Source organism: Coregonus lavaretus (assembly GCF_964263955.1).
Source record: "Coregonus lavaretus genome assembly, chromosome: 7".
Lineage (NCBI taxonomy): Eukaryota > Metazoa > Chordata > Actinopteri > Salmoniformes > Salmonidae > Coregonus > Coregonus lavaretus.
In genome coordinates this window covers 63,172,387-63,190,991 of record NC_139994.1, presented here as the reverse complement: position 1 = coordinate 63,190,991, position 18,605 = coordinate 63,172,387, and the positions used below count along the sequence as shown (strand labels likewise).

Below are 18,605 nucleotides of genomic sequence, written 5' to 3'. Positions count from 1 at the left end.
GAATTCTGCAGAAACCACCTAAAAGGAAGCGATTCCCAAACCTTCCAAAACAAAGCCATCACTTACATAGAGATTAACCTGGAGAAGCGTCCCCTAAGTAAGCTGGTCCTGGGGCTCTCTTCATAAACACAAACAGACCCCACAGAGCCCCAGGACAACAACACAATTAGACCCAACCAAATCATAACAAAACAAAAACATAATTACTTGACACATTGGAAATAATTTACCAAACAACAGAGCAAACTGGAATGCTATTTGGCTCTAAACAGAGAGTACACAGTGGCAGAATACCTGACCACTGTGACTGACCCAAAATTAAGGAAAGCTTTGACTATGTACAGACTCAGTGAGCATAGCCTTGCTATTGAGAAAGGCCGCCGTAGGCAGACCTGGCTCTCAAGAGAAGACAGGCTATGTGCACACTGCCCACAAAATGAGGTGGAAACTGAGCTGCACTTCCTAACCTCCTGCCAAATGTATGACCATATTAGAGACACATATTTCCCTCAGAATACAGAGACCCACAAAGAATTAGAATCAAATTTGGATAAACTCCCATATCTACTGGGTGAAATACCACAGTGTGCCATCACAGCTGCAATATGTGTGACCTGTTGCCACAAGAAAAGGGCAACCAGTGAAGAACAAACACCATTGTAAATACAACCCATAGTTATGTTTCTTTATTGTATTTTAACTGTTTCACATCATTACAACACTGTATATAGACATAATGACATTTGAAATGTCTCTATTCCTTTGAAATGTCTGAGTGTAATGTTTACTGTCCATGTATTATTTATTTCACTTTTGTTTATTATATATTTCACTTGCTTAGGCAATGTAAACATATGTTTCCCATGCCAATAAAGCCCTATGAATTGAATTGAGAGCGAGGGATTTAGCTTTTTGGTGTTTCCTGTCAGAACTTGTATATCTTGTTCTCTAGGTTATGAGGAAGAGAGTTGATAAAAACACACAGGGTGTGCTGAAAATGGTCACAAGATCTATCAAGTGTTTTAAAGTGCCTCTGCATTTTGACAAACCCAAATGTTTTTGTTTTGATAATGGAAAGGGAAGTTAGGGAACTGAGCACTTTGGGTGCTGCTACACTGTGAATGTCAAGACAACTCTTTCATTAAAAAGCATTATACTAGAAAAGTCCAGTGAACAACTGTTTTGCAGCTGGAGAAAGGAGTAACATCTTCTAAAAACAAGTTTAAAGTACTCTGAGAAGCTAGCCAGGAAAGGGCTGAAAATAGCAGTTGTGGACTGGAGTCACATGGCTCGGACTGGAGTCTGACTCAAGTTACGAATTTGATGACTTGAGACTTGACTTGATAGAACATAAAATAACTTGAGACTTGACTTGGAGCCTCAAGACTTTGACTTGAGACTAATGACTTGAAATGATCTGGCCGGTGTTTGTAATGTTTTGTCACTCATTTTGTGGCACAGTGTCTACTGGATGACTCTACACGCAGCCAGAGACAGTATCCGCAGTATCGCCCTTGCAAAAAAATAACTGCAACAGATTGGCTAGTGAAACGCACACTCGGGCACTCTGATTTGACCAGCAAACTGTCAATCAACACAGGCCGGGTGAGCTAGCGAACAGATTGATGATTTGCTGTACAGATAGAATTGGGTGCAGAGCAAACGTCACATTGTAGGGAGAGAGGATGGCGATCGGGGGGGGGGGCGCAACTTTCACTTGGGACAGGGGGCACATGTCCCCCCCACATTCTGAAATTGCATTTTTGTCCCCCACAGTTTTATCATTGGAATGTGATACAAAAAAGAGGCGACGGTGTGCTTTAGGACCATGCGGACGCATCCGAGCGGTCGGGTAGGCTGTTTGGAGTGTTTATCCGACTCGATAAAATATATATATGTAACCTCCACTTCTAAAACCAAAGTTGCGCCCCTGATTGCCATAATAAATAAATATGCACCTCCAAAAAAAATTGGTGATCAAGAATATTAACTGTTTACTCCACAAGCTCACCAGAAATGGGGCATCAATTACTATCATAGGTCTTTTGGTATGTAACAATTGCTTGTTTCTCTCTAAACAAGTGGATTATTTGTCTTAAGGCTTTCCTACTTGTATATTTAAAAAAAACTATTATAGATCTAACTTAATTGGAATATATCTACAACTTTTTCCAACATTTCAAAAAATTTGATCAATTTACCACAAAATGGTTTTGTTGAAATATCTCAAAAAGTTGTGATGGACATTTTTTGCTGAGCAAGAGCTGTGGCAGCCAGGAAAAGTGTTGGGGAAATAATTTGGTGGCATCTTGTGGTCTTTATGTGAGTTACAGGGGCAGTTACCCCAGGGGCAGTTACCCCAGGGGGCTAGTTACCCCCTAGTACCCTAATAAAGAAATCCCCATCAAAATCCATCAGTTTAAACTAGAGATATCGGCCTTCCACATCTGCAGTGGAAAGTGGCCAAGCTAGGCCCTCTACTCTTTTCTATTTTTACCAATGACCTGCCACTGGCATTAAACAAGGCATGTGTGTCCATGTATGCTAATGATTCAACCATATACGTGTCAGCAACCATGGCGAATGAAGTCACTGAAACCCTTAACAAGTAGTTGCAGTCAGTTTTGGAATGGGTTGCCAGTAAAATAAACTGGTCCTGAACATCTCTAAAACTAAGAGCATTGTATTTGGTACAAATCATTCCCAAAGCGGTAGACCTCCGCTGAATCTGGTAATGAATGGTGTGGCTGTTGAGGAGAATAAATTACTTGGTGTTACCTTAGATTGTAAACTGTCATGGTCAAAACATATAGATTCAATGGTTGTAAAGATGGGGAGATGTCTGTCCATAATAAATAGATGCTCTGCTTTTTTGACCCTCCAAAAAACAAGTCCTGCAGGCTCTAGTTTTGTATTATCTTGATTATTGTCCAGTCATGTGGTCCAGAACAGAGTGGCACGTCTTTCTCGTCATTGTAATCAGAGGGCTGATATAAATACTATACATGCCAGTCTTTCATGGCTAAGAGTTGAGGAAAGACTGACTGCATCATATCTTATTTTTATGAGAAACAATGTGTTGAAAATTCCAAATTGTTTGCATAGTCAATTTACACACAGCTCTGACACACACACTTACCCCACCAGACATGCCACCAGGGGTCTTTTCACAGTCCCCAAATCCAGAACAAATTCAAGAAAGCGTACGGTATTATATAGAGCCATTATTGCATGGAACTCCCTTCCATCTCATATAGCTCAAATGAACAGCAAACCTGGTTTAAAAAAAATAAACTGATAAAGCAACACCTCACGGCACAACGCCTCTCCCCTATTTGACCTATATATTTTGTTTGAATGTATTGATATGTAGGCTATGTGTGCCGTTTTAAAATGTATGTAGTTCTGTCCTTGAGCTGTTCTTGTCTATTAATGTTCTGTATTATGTCATGTTTCATGTTTTTTGTACACCGCAGTAAGAGTAGATGCTGTTTTCGCAACAGCTAATGGGGATGCTAATGAAATACCAATTAATGGCTTACTTTTCTGGTAAAAGTTCATAATACAAATGTGGTGATATTGTTAATTTGTTGCCACAGATGGTTTGTTTACATAGCAGGTTAGGATAATTAACGGACAGGTTAGCATAATTAACGTGGCAGGTTAGGAGAACTAACATAGCAGGTTAGGGGCATGAGGTTAACATTATGGAAAAGAGTTAGATCCTTCATTTGTCGCCACAGATGATTTGTTTACGTTTCTAGTTACCATTGTAGCTGGATGGAGTAGGCCTACAGCTCCATCTAGTGGTCACGTCGGTGATAACAGTTGTTGACAAACGTAACATTGTAGCCTAACACTGCTGTGACAAATCAGTGTCTTTTGTTCACAGCCAATCCAAAAGCTAGAATATATGAATGGCCCGCCCCCCCCCCTGTCAAGTAAAAATGCAACGCATTGCCATAAAAGGAATACACTCGCGCATGCGCAGTGGGTGCAGTTTTGTTTGAAGTGAACTGCTGCAGTTCGCTTGCGGATGGAACTGCCCATTAGAAACCATACTAGCTAGCTTAAATGTATTATCTCAAATCTATGTTTTATTGTCTCGATGCATCGGTGTAACAATGTTAGGTCATAATCATTACCCAAACGTAGAAAAGTCACAACTGGTGAACTATGTGGAGGATTATTTGGAATGTGTTGAGTCCCTGCCTTTGGATATACAAAGAAATGTCTCTCTGCTACGAGAAATTGACTCAAAGTATCAAGGTATTGTTTACCCTTTCGTTGTTTTGGTGGTTTTACTTAAGCGTTTGACGATAAAATCGTAAAAAATGAGTGCGCTGTATTGACCAGTGCACGATTCACTTTAGGCAGCTACAGTAGCTAGTTATGTAATGCCCCACACACTAGCAGCTAGCTAACGTTAGCTAGCTACTATTGAACGCTAGTTTTTTTTCTTGCTGAAATATAACGTTAGGTTCGTCTATCGAGTAGCTATGTATGCCTTCAATTTGTTATCCATAACAACAACGTATCCGAAGTGAGGTCCAAGTTGGCTCGATAACAATGAGATTGATATCCACAGATCAGCCATTTTGGCAAGAGGGGCGTTATTGTGGCGTTTAGCGGCTTACTTAAAGAGTTGGTAAACCTTTTATTTGCATGCGTTTTTATATTTACTTTGCAAGGGATGTTGACTTATTGTAGACTGTGTTTGCTAGCAAGTGTTACATTCGTAGTACAAAGCTCCGTAGCTATTAGCTAGCTTAGCTCAATAAACTGATCACTCTGCTTGCTAGAGAAATAGCGAAATGGTCATGGTTGCAATCCGCCGGTGATGAAAATGTGCCATGTACGAGAAGGTGATTTTGCCAGTACTTCGTCTGACAGTTGTACGCCCAAGTGTTGTTGTAGTCGTTTGTGTGTGATCCACTTTAGTAAGAAAAGAGGGACAACCCCCTGACCAGGGCTGTCACTAGTTACCACAGCCAATTGTCTATATCGTACAAATTCATGAAAACAAAAATTCGCTTTTTACTATTAATTTAAGGTTAGGCATAAGATTAGCATTGTGGTTAGGTTTAAAATCAGATTTTAAGAAAACAATTGTAGAAACAGGCGGGGTTTATGACTTTGTGGCGTCTAGTGACGACCCCTGATCAGGCGGAAAGTGTCGTCACTTCCTGAATATAAACCAATGCGGAAGTAGGAAGGAATCTATAAATTCATATAGCTCTTCCGTCTTATTACTAGTTTGTCAGATTGTCATTAGCTGATTTCCAGTGCTCCTACAGTTTGCAGCAGCTATTATATATGCATACAATTGTGCACACCAGGGAAATTCGTAAAGAATTTAACCCCCGGTTCCTACCAGGAGCTTCATTGAGTAGGTAAACGTTTCCTCTAGCCTCTGACTGACACAGCGTCAGATATTATTGTATTCCCGATGATAATTTCTCAACTCCAATAGTAACTCAACAATTGCATAAGACACCCATCCTAATATTGAACTCTTCTCATTCTTTGTGCTTTGCAGAGGTCCTGAAGGAGGTTGATGATGTCTACAAGCGCTACCAGGGCGAGCGGGACGCGGCACAGCGTAAGAGGCTTCAGATCCAGCTGCAGCGGGCCCTCATCAGCAGCCAGGAGCTGGGCGACGAGAAGATCCATGTGGTCACCCAGATGACTGAGCTGGTAGAGAACCGTTCCCGCCAGATGGACTCCCACTCCCTCTGCCTCCAGGAGCCCAGCGAGGCCAGCGAGCGGGAGCGGGTCGTCACCGAGCGGCGCTCCGGTTCCGTCCAGGAGGCGGTGGTGTCCACGCCTGCTGAGCGCTCCTCTGCCCGCCGGCCGAGACGCCAGCGCAACAGCGAGAGCCGCGACTCCAACCATGCCTCAGGGAATGGAACGGTGATGGATGACCCAGCGGAAGAGCTTCCCGTGCAGCCACGGGAGAAGAGGTCCAAGTCTGCCAAGAAGAAGAAGCGCAAGGCCAAGCAGGAGCGCGACGCCTCGCCTGTGGAGTTCACCATCGACCCCAACGAGCCCACCTACTGCCTATGCGTGCAGGTGTCCTACGGCGAGATGATTGGCTGTGACAACGATGCGTGCCCCATCGAGTGGTTCCACTTCTCCTGCGTGGGGCTCACCTACAAGCCCAAGGGTAAGTGGTTCTGTCCCAAGTGCAGAGGGGACAATGAAAAGACTATGGACAAAAGCCTGGACAAGAACAAAAAGGACCGGAGGTCCAGGTAGTAGTGACAAGTCGTCTCTTTCCTCTCGGGAACATTGCCGAACTGAGGGTTGAGTTTGTCAAAGTGAGTCATTTCAAGGTATTTCAAAATGTTGTGAAGTTTTGAGAGCTCAATCGGAACACTATTTCCAGCAGCGCCTACTCTGAGTAAAGGATTTGACCAATACTGAACAGGTGCTGTTAAAATACTGGCGACCCACCCTGAAGCCTAAAGGTTATTCTGGGAAACCAGATGTTTACTTTAAGAAGCCTAAAGCTGCCATCTTCTGGTTCTATCGTGTGTTACTCAACACTTGGCAAAACAGAATTAAAGTAACTCAAAAAGCATATTTTGGCTTACTAGCCATTTTGACTTGATGTAATGTACCTGAATGATGTCCTCTTTTTGTGAAAATGAATGCATTATGTTCTTCCCCATGTTCTTTCAGTTGAGTAAGTTTAATTTCTTATGTGGTTTAAAAATAAATCTGTTCCAAATCAACAAGTCTCGATCTATTGATTTGGTCACTACCAGATGGGGCTAAATGGTTCATTGTGCTATGTTTTTGTATGGCAGACGGAGGGGTAGATTGCTCTGTTACTGCCTTATGTGAGGTGCTTACCTGAGTTGGGATTTGACAGACTGTCACATTTAAGGTGATATTATTTATTTCCCAACTGTCATTTCAATTGACCATCCTCCGGTGCAGCGCTTAGATTTACTATATAGAGATGATAATCTGGGGCACGGTCTGGAATGGTCTTTCATGTTTGTGAAGACATTCTACATATTCTTTGTCAAACTAGTGTAATAGCATGTAAAATGTGTTTTTGTTATAGCCATTAAAAAAAAGTAATTGCAGATCGGGGACCAATACTTGTATTTTCTTGAAATATGCATTTTACATTCCATTCTGCTTATCAGGTCATCCTGTTCGAAGGCTGAAGAAGTGTCTTTAGTAAATCAGGATATTTCAAAATACTCAAAGCATGATAAAAAAAAAAGAATATATCAAATAAAGTTCCAGAACAATCTCTACTCCAGCCTGACTGTCCTAGTCATCTCCATCTTCGCTACTACTGGACTCTGCGAACAAGTCGTCGTCCCTGACGTTGGTTGCCGTGGCGACCCCCCCATGTGATTGTGACGTCAGCCTGACTGTGATGAGGGCAGGACTGTGGCTAAGGCCTAACAATAGGGCGCTACTATTTCCGTCTCCTCCGAGGAGGGTCAGACACTGTACGTGGGCATCTGGGGAGAGGACAGACAGGACGTTGCAGGCCTCCAGGTCCCATAGGCTCAGCTCACCTGTGTGAATAATCAAACACACGAAGGGCATGAATTGTCACTTTTACGATCACCTGTGTGGCACTACATAAATAAACGCATTGTAACACTACTTTCACCTGAGTGTGAACAAACACCTATCAGTTGTCCGTGAACACACTGTTCCACTCACTCCTATCACCCACAGATGTGCTCAAATATATTGGCACCTTTGCAATGGAGCAGAATGTTCTGTTTTCTCTTTTCAAAACTGGTTGAATGGCCAGTTACCACAAGTAGGATAAATTACACTTGTCGAGAATTACTTTCCTCCAGCCAAATGTATCTGAATAATTTAGTCCAGATTATCTTTTGACTTTGAAGTGAGTTTAGACTTTTGTTTTGAGTCCTGTGCATGTTTGAAAACCATATGTATTTTCAATTTCAACAAATTTTAGAAGAAATTGCCAATATATTTCAGTGCAGAGAAACCTAATCTCACTTTTCTACAAAGGGAAAGATAGCTGAAAATCTAAAGTAATCTCTGTCCTTACCTGCTAGTAGAATGGCTTTGGCTCCTCCCTCAGTGATATAAAGCTGGTTGGACCCTCCTAGTCTCAGGCTGGCGTAGCCAGAGATAGTCTTGTGATTCCTCCTGAAGGGATCCCACACTTTAAGCCTAATCAGGAGAAGAGATAAGCATGAGCTTTCTCATTGTGACAGACCAGGATGATAGTTGTAACTACATGGCTCTTGAGAGATGCTATATGTCATGTGTTTGTGAGTCACGTGTCATTTGGAAACGTATTACTTGTTACATCCGCTGACCCCAAAGGCGACTCTGCTGGCGTCATCTGTGATCGCCACACAACAGACTCCTGGCTCGTTCTTCAATCTTTTCCTCACCTTCACAAGTGTACAAAATGCAATAATTTGAAACTATAATTTGAAATGGGGTGGGGGGGGGTCAAATAATTTAGCCAGTGTACTGGAAAATAGTGTTGTCAGTGATCCCAGATGGACAATAAAGCTATTTGAATCTGATACAAATACACTCAAGAAAAGGTTATATTTTGAACCCTTTTTGGTTCCAGGTACAACCCTTTCCACAGATGGTTATACATGGAACTCAAAAGGGTCCTACCTAGAATCAAAAAGGGTTATCCTATGGGGACAGCCGATGAACCCTTTTGGAACCCTTTAATTCTAAGAGTGTACATACTGTGCCTTTCTGCAGGTCCCAGAGGGTGAGGTAGGGTGTACGTTGAGCCTGGCAGTAGTTGGCCAGGACCAGGTGTCCCCCGGGGTGGGTGAGGGCAGCGGTGTGGAGGATCAGCAGGGATGTCCTGTCCTCCAGGGTGTGGAGGTGGTCCTGGGACCCCACGCTGAACACGTTGAGGTGGTGGGAGAAATAGGAACACACCACCACCTGGCAGAGAGGGGATCAGTGGGATGAAGATACATCACACACACACACATACAGTTGAAGTCGGAAGTTTACATACACTTAGGTTGGAGTCATTGAAACTCGTTTTTCAACCACTCCACACATTTCTTGTTGACAAACTACAGTTTTGGCAAGTCGGTTAGGACATCTACTTTGTGCATGACACAAGTAATGTTTCCAACAATTGTTTACAGACAGATTATTTCACTTATAATTCACTGTATCACAATTCCAGTGGGTCAGAAGTTTACATACACTAAGTTGACTGTGCCTTTAAACAGCTTGGAAAATTCCAGAAAATTATGTAATGGCTTTAGAAGCTTCTGATAGGCTAATTGACATCATTTGAGTCAATTGGAGGTGTACCTGTGGATCTATTTCAAACTCAGTGCCTCTTTGCTTGATATCATGGGAAAATGAAAAGAAATCAGCCAAGAATTCAGAAAAATATTTGTAGACCTCCACAAGTCTGGTTCATCCTTGGGAGCAATTTCCAAACGCCTGAAGGTACCACGTTTATCTGTACAAACAATAGTACGCAAGTATAAACACCATGGGACCACGCAGCCGTCATACCGCTCAGGAAGGAGACGCGTTCTGTATCCTAGAGATGAACATACTTTGGTGTGAAAAGTGCAAATCAATCCCAGAACAACAGCAAAGGACCTTGTGAAGATGCTGGAGGAAACAGGTACAAAAGTATCTATATCCACAGTAAAATGAGTCCTATATTGACATAACCGGAAAGGCCGCTCAGCAAGGAAGAAGCCACTGCTCCAAAACCGCCATAGAAAAGCCAGACTACGGTTTGCAACTGCACATGGGGACAAAGATCGTACTTTTTGGAGAAATGTCCTCTGGTCTGATGAAACAAAAATAGAACTGTTTGGCCATAATGACCATCGTTACGTTTGGAGGAAAAAGGGGGTACCTTGCAAGCCGAAGAACACCATCCCAACCATGAAGCACGGGGGTGGCAGCATCATGCTGTGGGGGTGCTTTGCTGCAGGAGGGACTGGTGCACTTCACAAAATAGATGGCATCATGAGGAAGGAAAATTATGTGGATATATTGAAGCAACATCTCAAGACATCAGTCAGGAAGTTAAAGCTTGGTCGCAAATGGGTCTTCCAAATGGACAATGACCCCAAGCATAAGTTGTGCCAAAATGGCTTAAGGACAACAAAGTCAAGGTATTGGAGTGGCCATCACAAAGCCCTGACCTCAATCCTATAGAACATTTGTGGGCAGAACTGAAAAAGCGTGTGCGAGCAAGGAGGCCTACAAACCTGACTCAGTTACACCAGCTCTGTCAGGAGGAATCGGTCAAAATTCACCCAACTTATTGTGGGAAGCTTGTGGAAGGCTACCTGAAACGTTTGACCCAAGTTAAACAATTTAAAGGCAATGCTACCAAATACTAATTGAGTTTATGTAAACATCTGACCCACTGGGAATGTGATGAAATAAATAAAAGCTTACTTACATTCTCTCTACTATTATTCTGACATTTCACATTCTTAAAATAAAGTGGTGATCCTAACTGACCTAAGACAGGGAATATTTACTAGGATTAAATGTCAGGAATTGTGAAAAACATTAGTTTAAATGTATTTGGCTAAGGTGTATGTAAACTTCCGACTTCAACTGTACATTTTACCTGTTGGTCCCCACTGAGAAGGTACTGGTCTACGGAGTTGTATTTCTCCCTGTCCAGCTTCCGTTGCTCCTCGGCCTCCCTCTCCAGCCTCCTCCACTTAGCAGACTGGCTGTCTGTTCGTCTGTCCCAGGGCATCACCACAGCTAGAGGAAATATCAATCAATCAATCAATTTTATTTTATATAGCCCTTCTTACATCAGCTAATATCTCGAAGTGCTGTACAGAAACCCAGCCTAAAACCCCAAACAGCTAGTAATGCAGGTGTAGAAGCACGGTGGCTAGGAAAAACTCCCTAGAAAGGCGAAAACCTAGGAAGAAACCTAGAGAGGAACCAGGCTATGAGGGGTGGCCAGTCCTCTTCTGGCTGTGCCGGGTGGAGATTATAACAGAGCCATGCCAAGATGTTCAAAAATGTTCATAAGTGACAAGCATGGTCAAATAATAATCAGGAATAAATCTCAGTTGGCTTTTCATAGCCGATCATTAAGAGTTTGAAAACAGCAGGTCTGGGACAGGTAGGGGTTCCATAACCGCAGGCAGAACAGTTTAAACTGGAATAGCAGCAAGGCCAGGCGGACTGGGGACAGCAAGGAGTCACCACGGACGGTAGTCCCGACGTATGGTCCTAGGGCTCAGGTCTCTCAGTTGGCTTTTCATAGCCGATCATTAAGAGTTGAAAACAGCAGGTCTGGGACAGGTAGGGGTTTCGTAGCCGCAGGCAGAACAGTTGAAACTGGAATAGCAGCAAGGCAGCAAATAGTCCTCCACAGGGCAATATGAATGTATCATTACAGCTTCATCACCACAGCTAGAGGAAATAGTCCTCCAAGGGGCAATATGAATGTATCATTACAGCTTCATCACCACAGCTAGAGGAAATAGTCCTCCACAGGGCAATATGAATGTATCATTACAGCTTCATCACCACAGCTAGAGGAAATAGTCCTCCACAGGGCAATATGAATGTATCATTACAGCTTCATCACCACAGCTAGAGGAAATAGTCCTCCAAGGGGCAATATGAATGTATCATTACAGCTTCATCACTACAGCTAGAGGAAATAGTCCTCCAAGGGGCAATATGAATGTATCATTACAGCTTCATCACTACAGCTAGAGGAAATAGTCCTCCAAGGGGCAATATGAATGTATCATTACAGCTTCATCACTACAGCTAGAGGAAATAGTCCTCCAAGGGGCAATATGAATGTATCATTACAGCTTCATCACTACAGCTAGAGGAAATAGTCCTCCACAGGGCAATATGAATGTATCATTACAGCTTCATCACCACAGCTAGAGGAAATAGTCCTCCAAGGGGCAATATGAATGTATCATTACAGCTTCATCACCACAGCTAGAGGAAATAGTCCTCCACAGGGCAATATGAATGTATCATTACAGCTTCATCACTACAGCTAGAGGAAATAGTCCTCCACAGGGCAATATGAATGTATCATTACAGCTTCATCACCACAGCTAGAGGAAATAGTCCTCCAAGGGGCAATATGAATGTATCATTACAGCTTCATCACCACAGCTAGAGGAAATAGTCCTCCAAGGGGCAATATGAATGTATCATTACAGCTTCATCACCACAGCTAGAGGAAATAGTCCTCCACAGGGCAATATGAATGTATCATTACAGCTTCATCACTACAGCTAGAGGAAATAGTCCTCCACAGGGCAATATGAATGTATCATTACAGCTTCATCACTACAGCTAGAGGAAATAGTCCTCCACAGGGCAATATGAATGTATCATTACAGCTTCATCACTACAGCTAGAGGAAATAGTCACCAAATGGTAGTGAAATAGCTTAGCTAGATCCCCGTACACTACTTTTCTGTTATGGTCTCTGGTATTGTTACCTGCGGTGTCCTTTGGTTGTATCTGGGACTGTCTGTCTCTGACGGTGCTGCTGGACAGGAGAGACTCTGTGTGGGAGGCTTTCATCCTCCCTTTGATATACCCAGACTCCAGGTCCCACACCATCAGATGGTTCCTACAACTCCCAACCGTCCAAATAAAACAGGTTATGATCCCTTTACCTCCCAACCGTCCAAATAAAACAGGTTATGATCCCTTTACCTCCCAACCGTCCAAATAAAACAGGTTATGATCCCTTTACCTCCCAACCGTCCAAATAAAACAGGTTATGATCCCTTTACCTCCCAACCGTCCAAATAAAACAGGTTATGATCCCTTTACCTCCCAACCGTCCAAATAAAACAGGTTATGATCCCTTTACCTCCCAACCGTCCAAATAAAACAGGTTATGATCCCTTTACCTCCCAACCGTCCAAATAAAACAGGTTTTGGACAATAAAAAAGCTCTAGCCTTCCACATCCCAAAACCAGTTCACAACAATGAGGTAAAACATATTAGGGGCAACAATGAACACAAGAACGTTAAGCTGTGAGACAATTAGGATGCTAGAGGGAATAGTTATCTGGGACTGAGACAATTAGGATGCTAGAGGGAATAGTTATCTGGGACTGAGACAATTAGGATGCTAGAGGGTATAGTTATCTGGGACTGAGACAATTAGGATGCTAGAGGGAATAGTTATCTGGGACTGAGACAATTAGGATGCTAGAGGGAATAGTTATCTGGGACTGAGACAATTAGGACGCTAGAGGGAATAGTTATCTGGGACTGAGACAATTAGGATGCTAGAGGGAATAGTTATCTGGGACTGAGACAATTAGGATGCTAGAGGGTATAGTTATCTGGGACTGAGACAATTAGGATGCTAGAGGGAATAGTTATCTGGGACTGAGACAATTAGGATGCTAGAGGGAATAGTTATCTGGGACTGAGACAATTAGGATGCTAGAGGGAATAGTTATCTGGGACTGAGACAATTAGGATGCTAGAGGGAATAGTTATCTGGGACTGAGACAATTAGGATGCTAGAGGGAATAGTTATCTGGGACTGAGACAATTAGGATGCTAGAGGGAATAGTTATCTGGGACTGAGACAATTAGGATGCTAGAGGGAATAGTTATCTGGGACTGAGACAATTAGGATGCTAGAGGGAATAGCTATCTGGGTCTCAGAGGGACTGTATTTGGGGTGTGGTGTTTCAGGTAGTGGACTAAGTTAGCTGGTGCTTGTTTCAAGTAACTGAATCGCTCTCGCCTCGTCTCAGACAAGCCCAGGAGTAGCGGTCCCTCCAGGAGCCTATATTCGTGTTGGGGACAGGGGACGATGTAGAGACCAGACTGTCTCCTCACGTAGCTCCTCTTGATCAGGTCATAGACCAGTAGAGTCTATGGAGTGAAAGTGAAACAGAAGATTAATTACTAGGCTTTAGCTCGGTGGGTTAACACAGTCTTGTTGCATGTAGGAGTCCCGGGCTGGAACCTATAGGCCAGGGATCATCAACTGAATTCAGCCGCGGGCTGATTTTTTCTTTGAGCGGATGGTCGGGGGGGGCCGGAACATAATTACAAATTTGTAGACGGCAAATTGACCGCAAGAAGCCCAAACAGATATAATGTTTGACTAAAACATAATCATTTCAAACCTTGCTTACATTTGTATATGATCACGTTTCTCTTTTATGCGTGGGAATACTTGGGAACAGATTTCTTAAATTAAAATCACTTGGAGCTGATTTCCTAGTGTTTTCAGTCTTATGTCCAACAATAAAACATTTTATTATTATTATTATTTTTTGCTCTGAAAACTTTTGGGGGGGCCAAATAAAACCACCCGCCATTTGGGGAACCCTGCTACAGGCAGTCACACATGCACAGGATATATGTCACTACGGGTACACTACCGCCAACTAATGAGGTGACTTCAAGTGTAGCCATGAAGTGAAACAACAGTGCAGAGCAGGAGTGGATTCAGTATGGATCCCAGGCTAACTGATAAATAAAGGGGGGTGACCTGGAATATGGGTGACGGGGTGTCTGTGAAGTTGGCCGTCCCTCTGTCTGTCAGGATGTACAGCTTCAGGTCATGGACCAAGGCCACGTCGGTGTTGCCATAGAGACCGTGCTCCACCCTGACTGGTCGACCTGCGAACCTTGACCTGGCCAGGTTCCAGACGCGTACCGTGCCGGGCCGTAGGGACCTGCACACCGCGTAGCTGTCACCAGAGGGAAAAGATCAAGACATCAAAGCAGATGCATGGGGGGGGGGGGGGGGGGGGGGGGGGGGGAGCATCTTAATCATCTAGAGTGGCTTCCTTCCTGGCTTCCTTCCTCCTTGTCTCGTCTCCTTCAACTGCACTGATGTGAAAGAGCTGGGCAGGAGGACCAAATCCCCAGTGGGTATGTACACTTCTCAACTATGCTATGTAATTAGAGAACAATGAATATGAAGGAGAGGAGAGGAGGATAGCCATTTAGAGTATTGAGATGAATGACATGTTAAAAGGAACCAATAACGTCTGAACACTGAAAATACTATTTTCAGTACTTTTTAAACAATACAGAAAATAGTACAGAGAATACTAATCTCAATATTATTGAGACAATACCGAAAACAGTACAGTAAATAGTACATTGTTGATAAAGACCTACCGTGGGTGTTTCCCCATAAGGATGACCTCCTCTGTGCCGTCCATCTTCACCTTGTGGACATTGTAGGTGAGGGTCTGGTCATTGATCCTGGAGGACAGGTCCCAGAGCCTCAGGTACCTCTCCCCACTGCACACCCCCACACAGAACCGCAGCTCCAAACACACACCTACAGACAGGGGAGAGAGGACCAAAAGGAAAAGGTTTTTACTGAACGTAACTCAATGTCAATTTAGCATCAAAAAGTCAACAGTTTGTATCTGTCAATGTCAATGTTAGTCCCCTGAGTTCACTGATTGGTCATGTCATGTGAATTAAATGGTTATATGTTTATTCACTGGGCTTTCCCATATGAATCCACAGCAGTCTCTCCACCTCTGGCACAAACACTGCAGGATAATGCAGGATGAACTTGAAGCCTTTTCTGTAGTCATTACCGAACATTTCAAATTTCCAACTCCACCACATTTCTAACCGATTTCCAATCAGTCAACCAAGAAAGCAACCAATGCCTGTCAAGTCTCCACCTAGCCTTCGTACTGACCTGCAGTCAATATCCCGGGGAAGCGGGCGATGTGTTTGTGGTCCTCTGTCTCCAGGTTCCATGTCACGACCTGCGTGATGCCGGTGAGGGGGGAGGGGCAGAAGGCCACGACGTGCGTCCCTGCCCGGTTGACGGTGACCTGGGAGATGTAGTCCTGGCTGCAGCCCAGGACGGAGCGCTGGTACTCGAAACTGGCTGTGCTGAACAGCTCGATATGAACGATCTCACTGTCCTGCTTGTAAGGGTACCTGGGGGGGAGGGGGGAGGGAGGGGGGGGGGTGAGGGGGGGGGGGGATAAACATAGGAACGTACCCAGAGGAGGAATAGCATTGTTCTGTTTCTTTAATAAAAAATTGAATATGATAATGAGATTATGATGCCATGATAGACTTTTCAGAAACACCCTGTTCATAATGCATTATACACACATGTCTAATGCCTTATGAGCTATGCATTCTGTGCTGTAATACACAACAGAGGGTTATGGTTAATGGAGGGGATGCATTCTTGCACTTAAAGTAACTGTCCAGTGAAAATCTCACTTGTAAAAGTTTATATTCTGTTAACACATACCTATAGGGCCTACTCGGATTTGTGGCCAAAGCATAAATTAGAGAAAAAAAAACACCTCCATTTTGTATCTCAAGCAGACCGTTTAAAAAAAGTATTGCTATGTCTTCATATAACATGACATCATGTTGGCCCGTTGCCTGAGCTGGCCAATCAGCGGTCTACTCGTGTGAATATTTTTAATGACCGGTATACGCCCACACCATTCTGTTGTTGGGGTACGCACACACCATTCAAAATATACACTGCTCAAAAAAATAAAGGGTACACTTAAACAACACATCCTAGATCTGAATGAATGAAATCATCTTATTAAATACTTTTTTCTTTACATAGTTGAATGTGCTGACAACAAAATCACACAAAAATTATCAATGGAAATCAAATTTATCAACCCATGGAGGTCTGGATTTGGAGTCACCCTCAAAATTAAAGTGGAAAACCACACTACAGGCTGATCCAACTTTGATGTAATGTCCTTAAAACAAGTCAAAATGAGGCTCAGTAGTGTGTGTGGCCTCCACGTGCCTGTATGACCTCCCTACAACGCCTGGGCATGCTCCTGATGAGGTGGCGGATGGTCTCCTGAGGGATCTCCTCCCAGACCTGGACTAAAGCATCCGCCAACTCCTGGACAGTCTGTGGTGCAATGTGGCGTTGGTGGATGGAGCGAGACATGATGTCCCAGATGTGCTCAATTGGATTCAGGTCTGGGGAACGGGCGGGCCAGTCCATAGCATCAATGCCTTCCTCTTGCAGGAACTGCTGACACACTCCAGCCACATGAGGTCTAGCATTGTCTTCCATTAGGAGGAACCCAGGGCCAACCGCACCAGCATATGGTCTCACAAGGGGTCTGAGGATCTCATCTCGGTACCGAATGGCAGTCAGGCTACCTCTGGCGAGCACATGGAGGGCTGTGCGGCCCCCCAAAGAAATGCCACCCCACACCATGACTGACCCACCGCCAAACCGGTCATGCTGGAGGATGTTGCAGGCAGCAGAACATTCTCCACAGCGTCTCCAGACTGTCACGTCTGTCACATGTGCTCAGTGTGAACCTTCTTTCATCTGTGAAGAGCACAGGGCGCCAGTGGCGAATTTGCCAATCTTGGTGTTCTCTGGCAAATGCCAAACGTCCTGCACGGTGTTGGGCTGTAAGCACAACCCCCACCTGTGGACGTCGGGCCCTCCCTCATGGAGTCTGTTTCTGACCGTTTGAGCAGACACATGCACATTTGTGGCCTGCTGGAGGTCATTTTGCAGGGCTCTGGCAGTGCTCCTCCTGCTCCTCCTTGCACAAAGGCGGAGGTAGCGGTCCTGCTGCTGGGTTGTTGCCCTCCTACGGCCTCCTCCACGTCTCCTGATGTACTGGCCTGTCTCCTGGTAGCGCCTCCATGCTCTGGACACTACGCTGACAGACACAGCAAACCTTCTTGCCACAGCTCGCATTGATGTGCCATCCTGGATGAGCTGCACTACCTGAGCCACTTGTGTGGGTTGTAGACTCCGTCTCATGCTACCACTAGAGTGAAAGCACCGCCAGCATTCAAAAGTGACCAAAACATCAGCCAGGAAGCATAGGAACTGAGAAGTGGTCTGTGGTCACCACCTGCAGAACCACTCCTTTATTGGGGGTGTCTTGCTAATTGCCTATAATTTCCACCTGTTGTCTATTCCATTTGCACAACAGCATGTGACATGTATTGTCAATCAGCGTTGCTTCCTAAGTGGACAGTTTGATTTCACAGAAGTGTGATTGACTTGGAGTTACATTGTGTTGTTTAAGTGTTCCCTTTATTTTTTTGAGCAGTGTATAAAACAGATACCTGCAGAAGAGCAGTAGGTACTGATCGGTCATCTCCACTCCCTGTATGGAGGCAGCACCGTGCTGAGCTCTGAGGACAGACAACACAGCCCCCCCTCTGGCACTAAACACCGCTGCCTGACCTCCAGATCTGAGAGAAAGAGAGACGGAGAGACGGAGAGACAGAGAGACAGAGAGAGAGAGAGAGAGAGAGAGAGACAGAGAGAGAGAGAGAGAGAGACAGAGAGAGAGAGAGAGAGAGAGAGAGAGAGAGAGAGAGAGAGAGAGAGAGAGAGAGAGAGAGACAGAGACAGAGAGAGAGAGAGAGACAAGAAAAGGGCAACCAGTGAAGAACAAACACCATTGTAAATACAACCCATATTTATGTTTATTTATTTTCCCATTTGTACTTTAACTATTTGCACATTGATACAACACTGTATATATACATAATATGACATTTGAAATGTCTTTATTCTTTTGAAACTTCTGAGTGTAATGTTTACTGTTAATATTTATTGTTTATTTCACTTTTG

The 18,605-nt window shown here is 44.0% G+C and overlaps 3 protein-coding genes across 4 annotated transcripts in view; 1 reads left to right on the top strand and 2 right to left on the bottom strand.

Moving 5' to 3' along the window:
- Positions 1 to 3,989: 3,989 nt before the first annotated feature.
- On the top strand, positions 3,990 to 7,108 carry LOC311131802 (inhibitor of growth protein 2-like; the record flags this gene model as incomplete). 2 transcript variants are annotated; one of them, XM_084164932.1, is made up of 2 exons in its annotated part: positions 3,990 to 4,269; positions 5,540 to 6,258. In XM_084164932.1, exons 1-2 carry the CDS (start codon positions 4,125 to 4,127, stop codon positions 6,256 to 6,258), a joined length of 864 nt encoding a protein of 287 aa, XP_084021058.1. In that variant the 5' UTR covers positions 3,990 to 4,124. The 2 variants fall into 2 exon arrangements, with proteins under 2 accessions (XP_084021058.1, XP_084021059.1); XM_084164933.1 differs by lacking the exon at positions 3,990 to 4,269 and adding an exon at positions 5,191 to 5,389 and having other exon boundaries at positions 5,540 to 7,108.
- A 182-nt stretch (positions 7,109 to 7,290) lies between these two features.
- LOC311131803 (uncharacterized protein) lies at positions 7,291 to 10,758 on the bottom strand (the record flags this gene model as incomplete). Its single annotated transcript, XM_084164934.1, has 5 exons — positions 10,610 to 10,758; positions 8,725 to 8,931; positions 8,314 to 8,408; positions 8,057 to 8,181; positions 7,291 to 7,544 (listed from the first exon to the last, which is right to left on the bottom strand). Exons 1-5 carry the CDS (start codon positions 10,742 to 10,744, stop codon positions 7,291 to 7,293), a joined length of 816 nt encoding a protein of 271 aa, XP_084021060.1. The 5' UTR covers positions 10,745 to 10,758.
- Positions 10,759 to 12,322: 1,564 nt separating this feature from the next.
- LOC311132621 (NACHT domain- and WD repeat-containing protein 1) overlaps positions 12,323 to 18,605 on the bottom strand; it is a gene marked incomplete at its 5' end in the record, with an annotated part of 12,843 nt that continues 6,560 nt past the window's right edge. The window contains 6 exons of the mRNA XM_084165867.1: positions 12,323 to 12,348; positions 12,483 to 13,888; positions 14,514 to 14,715; positions 15,152 to 15,317; positions 15,693 to 15,940; positions 18,092 to 18,220. Coding sequence (XP_084021993.1) covers positions 13,661 to 13,888; positions 14,514 to 14,715; positions 15,152 to 15,317; positions 15,693 to 15,940; positions 18,092 to 18,220 — 973 coding nt within the window. The 3' untranslated portion in view covers positions 12,323 to 12,348; positions 12,483 to 13,660. The remainder of the gene's footprint in view (positions 12,349 to 12,482; positions 13,889 to 14,513; positions 14,716 to 15,151; positions 15,318 to 15,692; positions 15,941 to 18,091; positions 18,221 to 18,605) is intronic.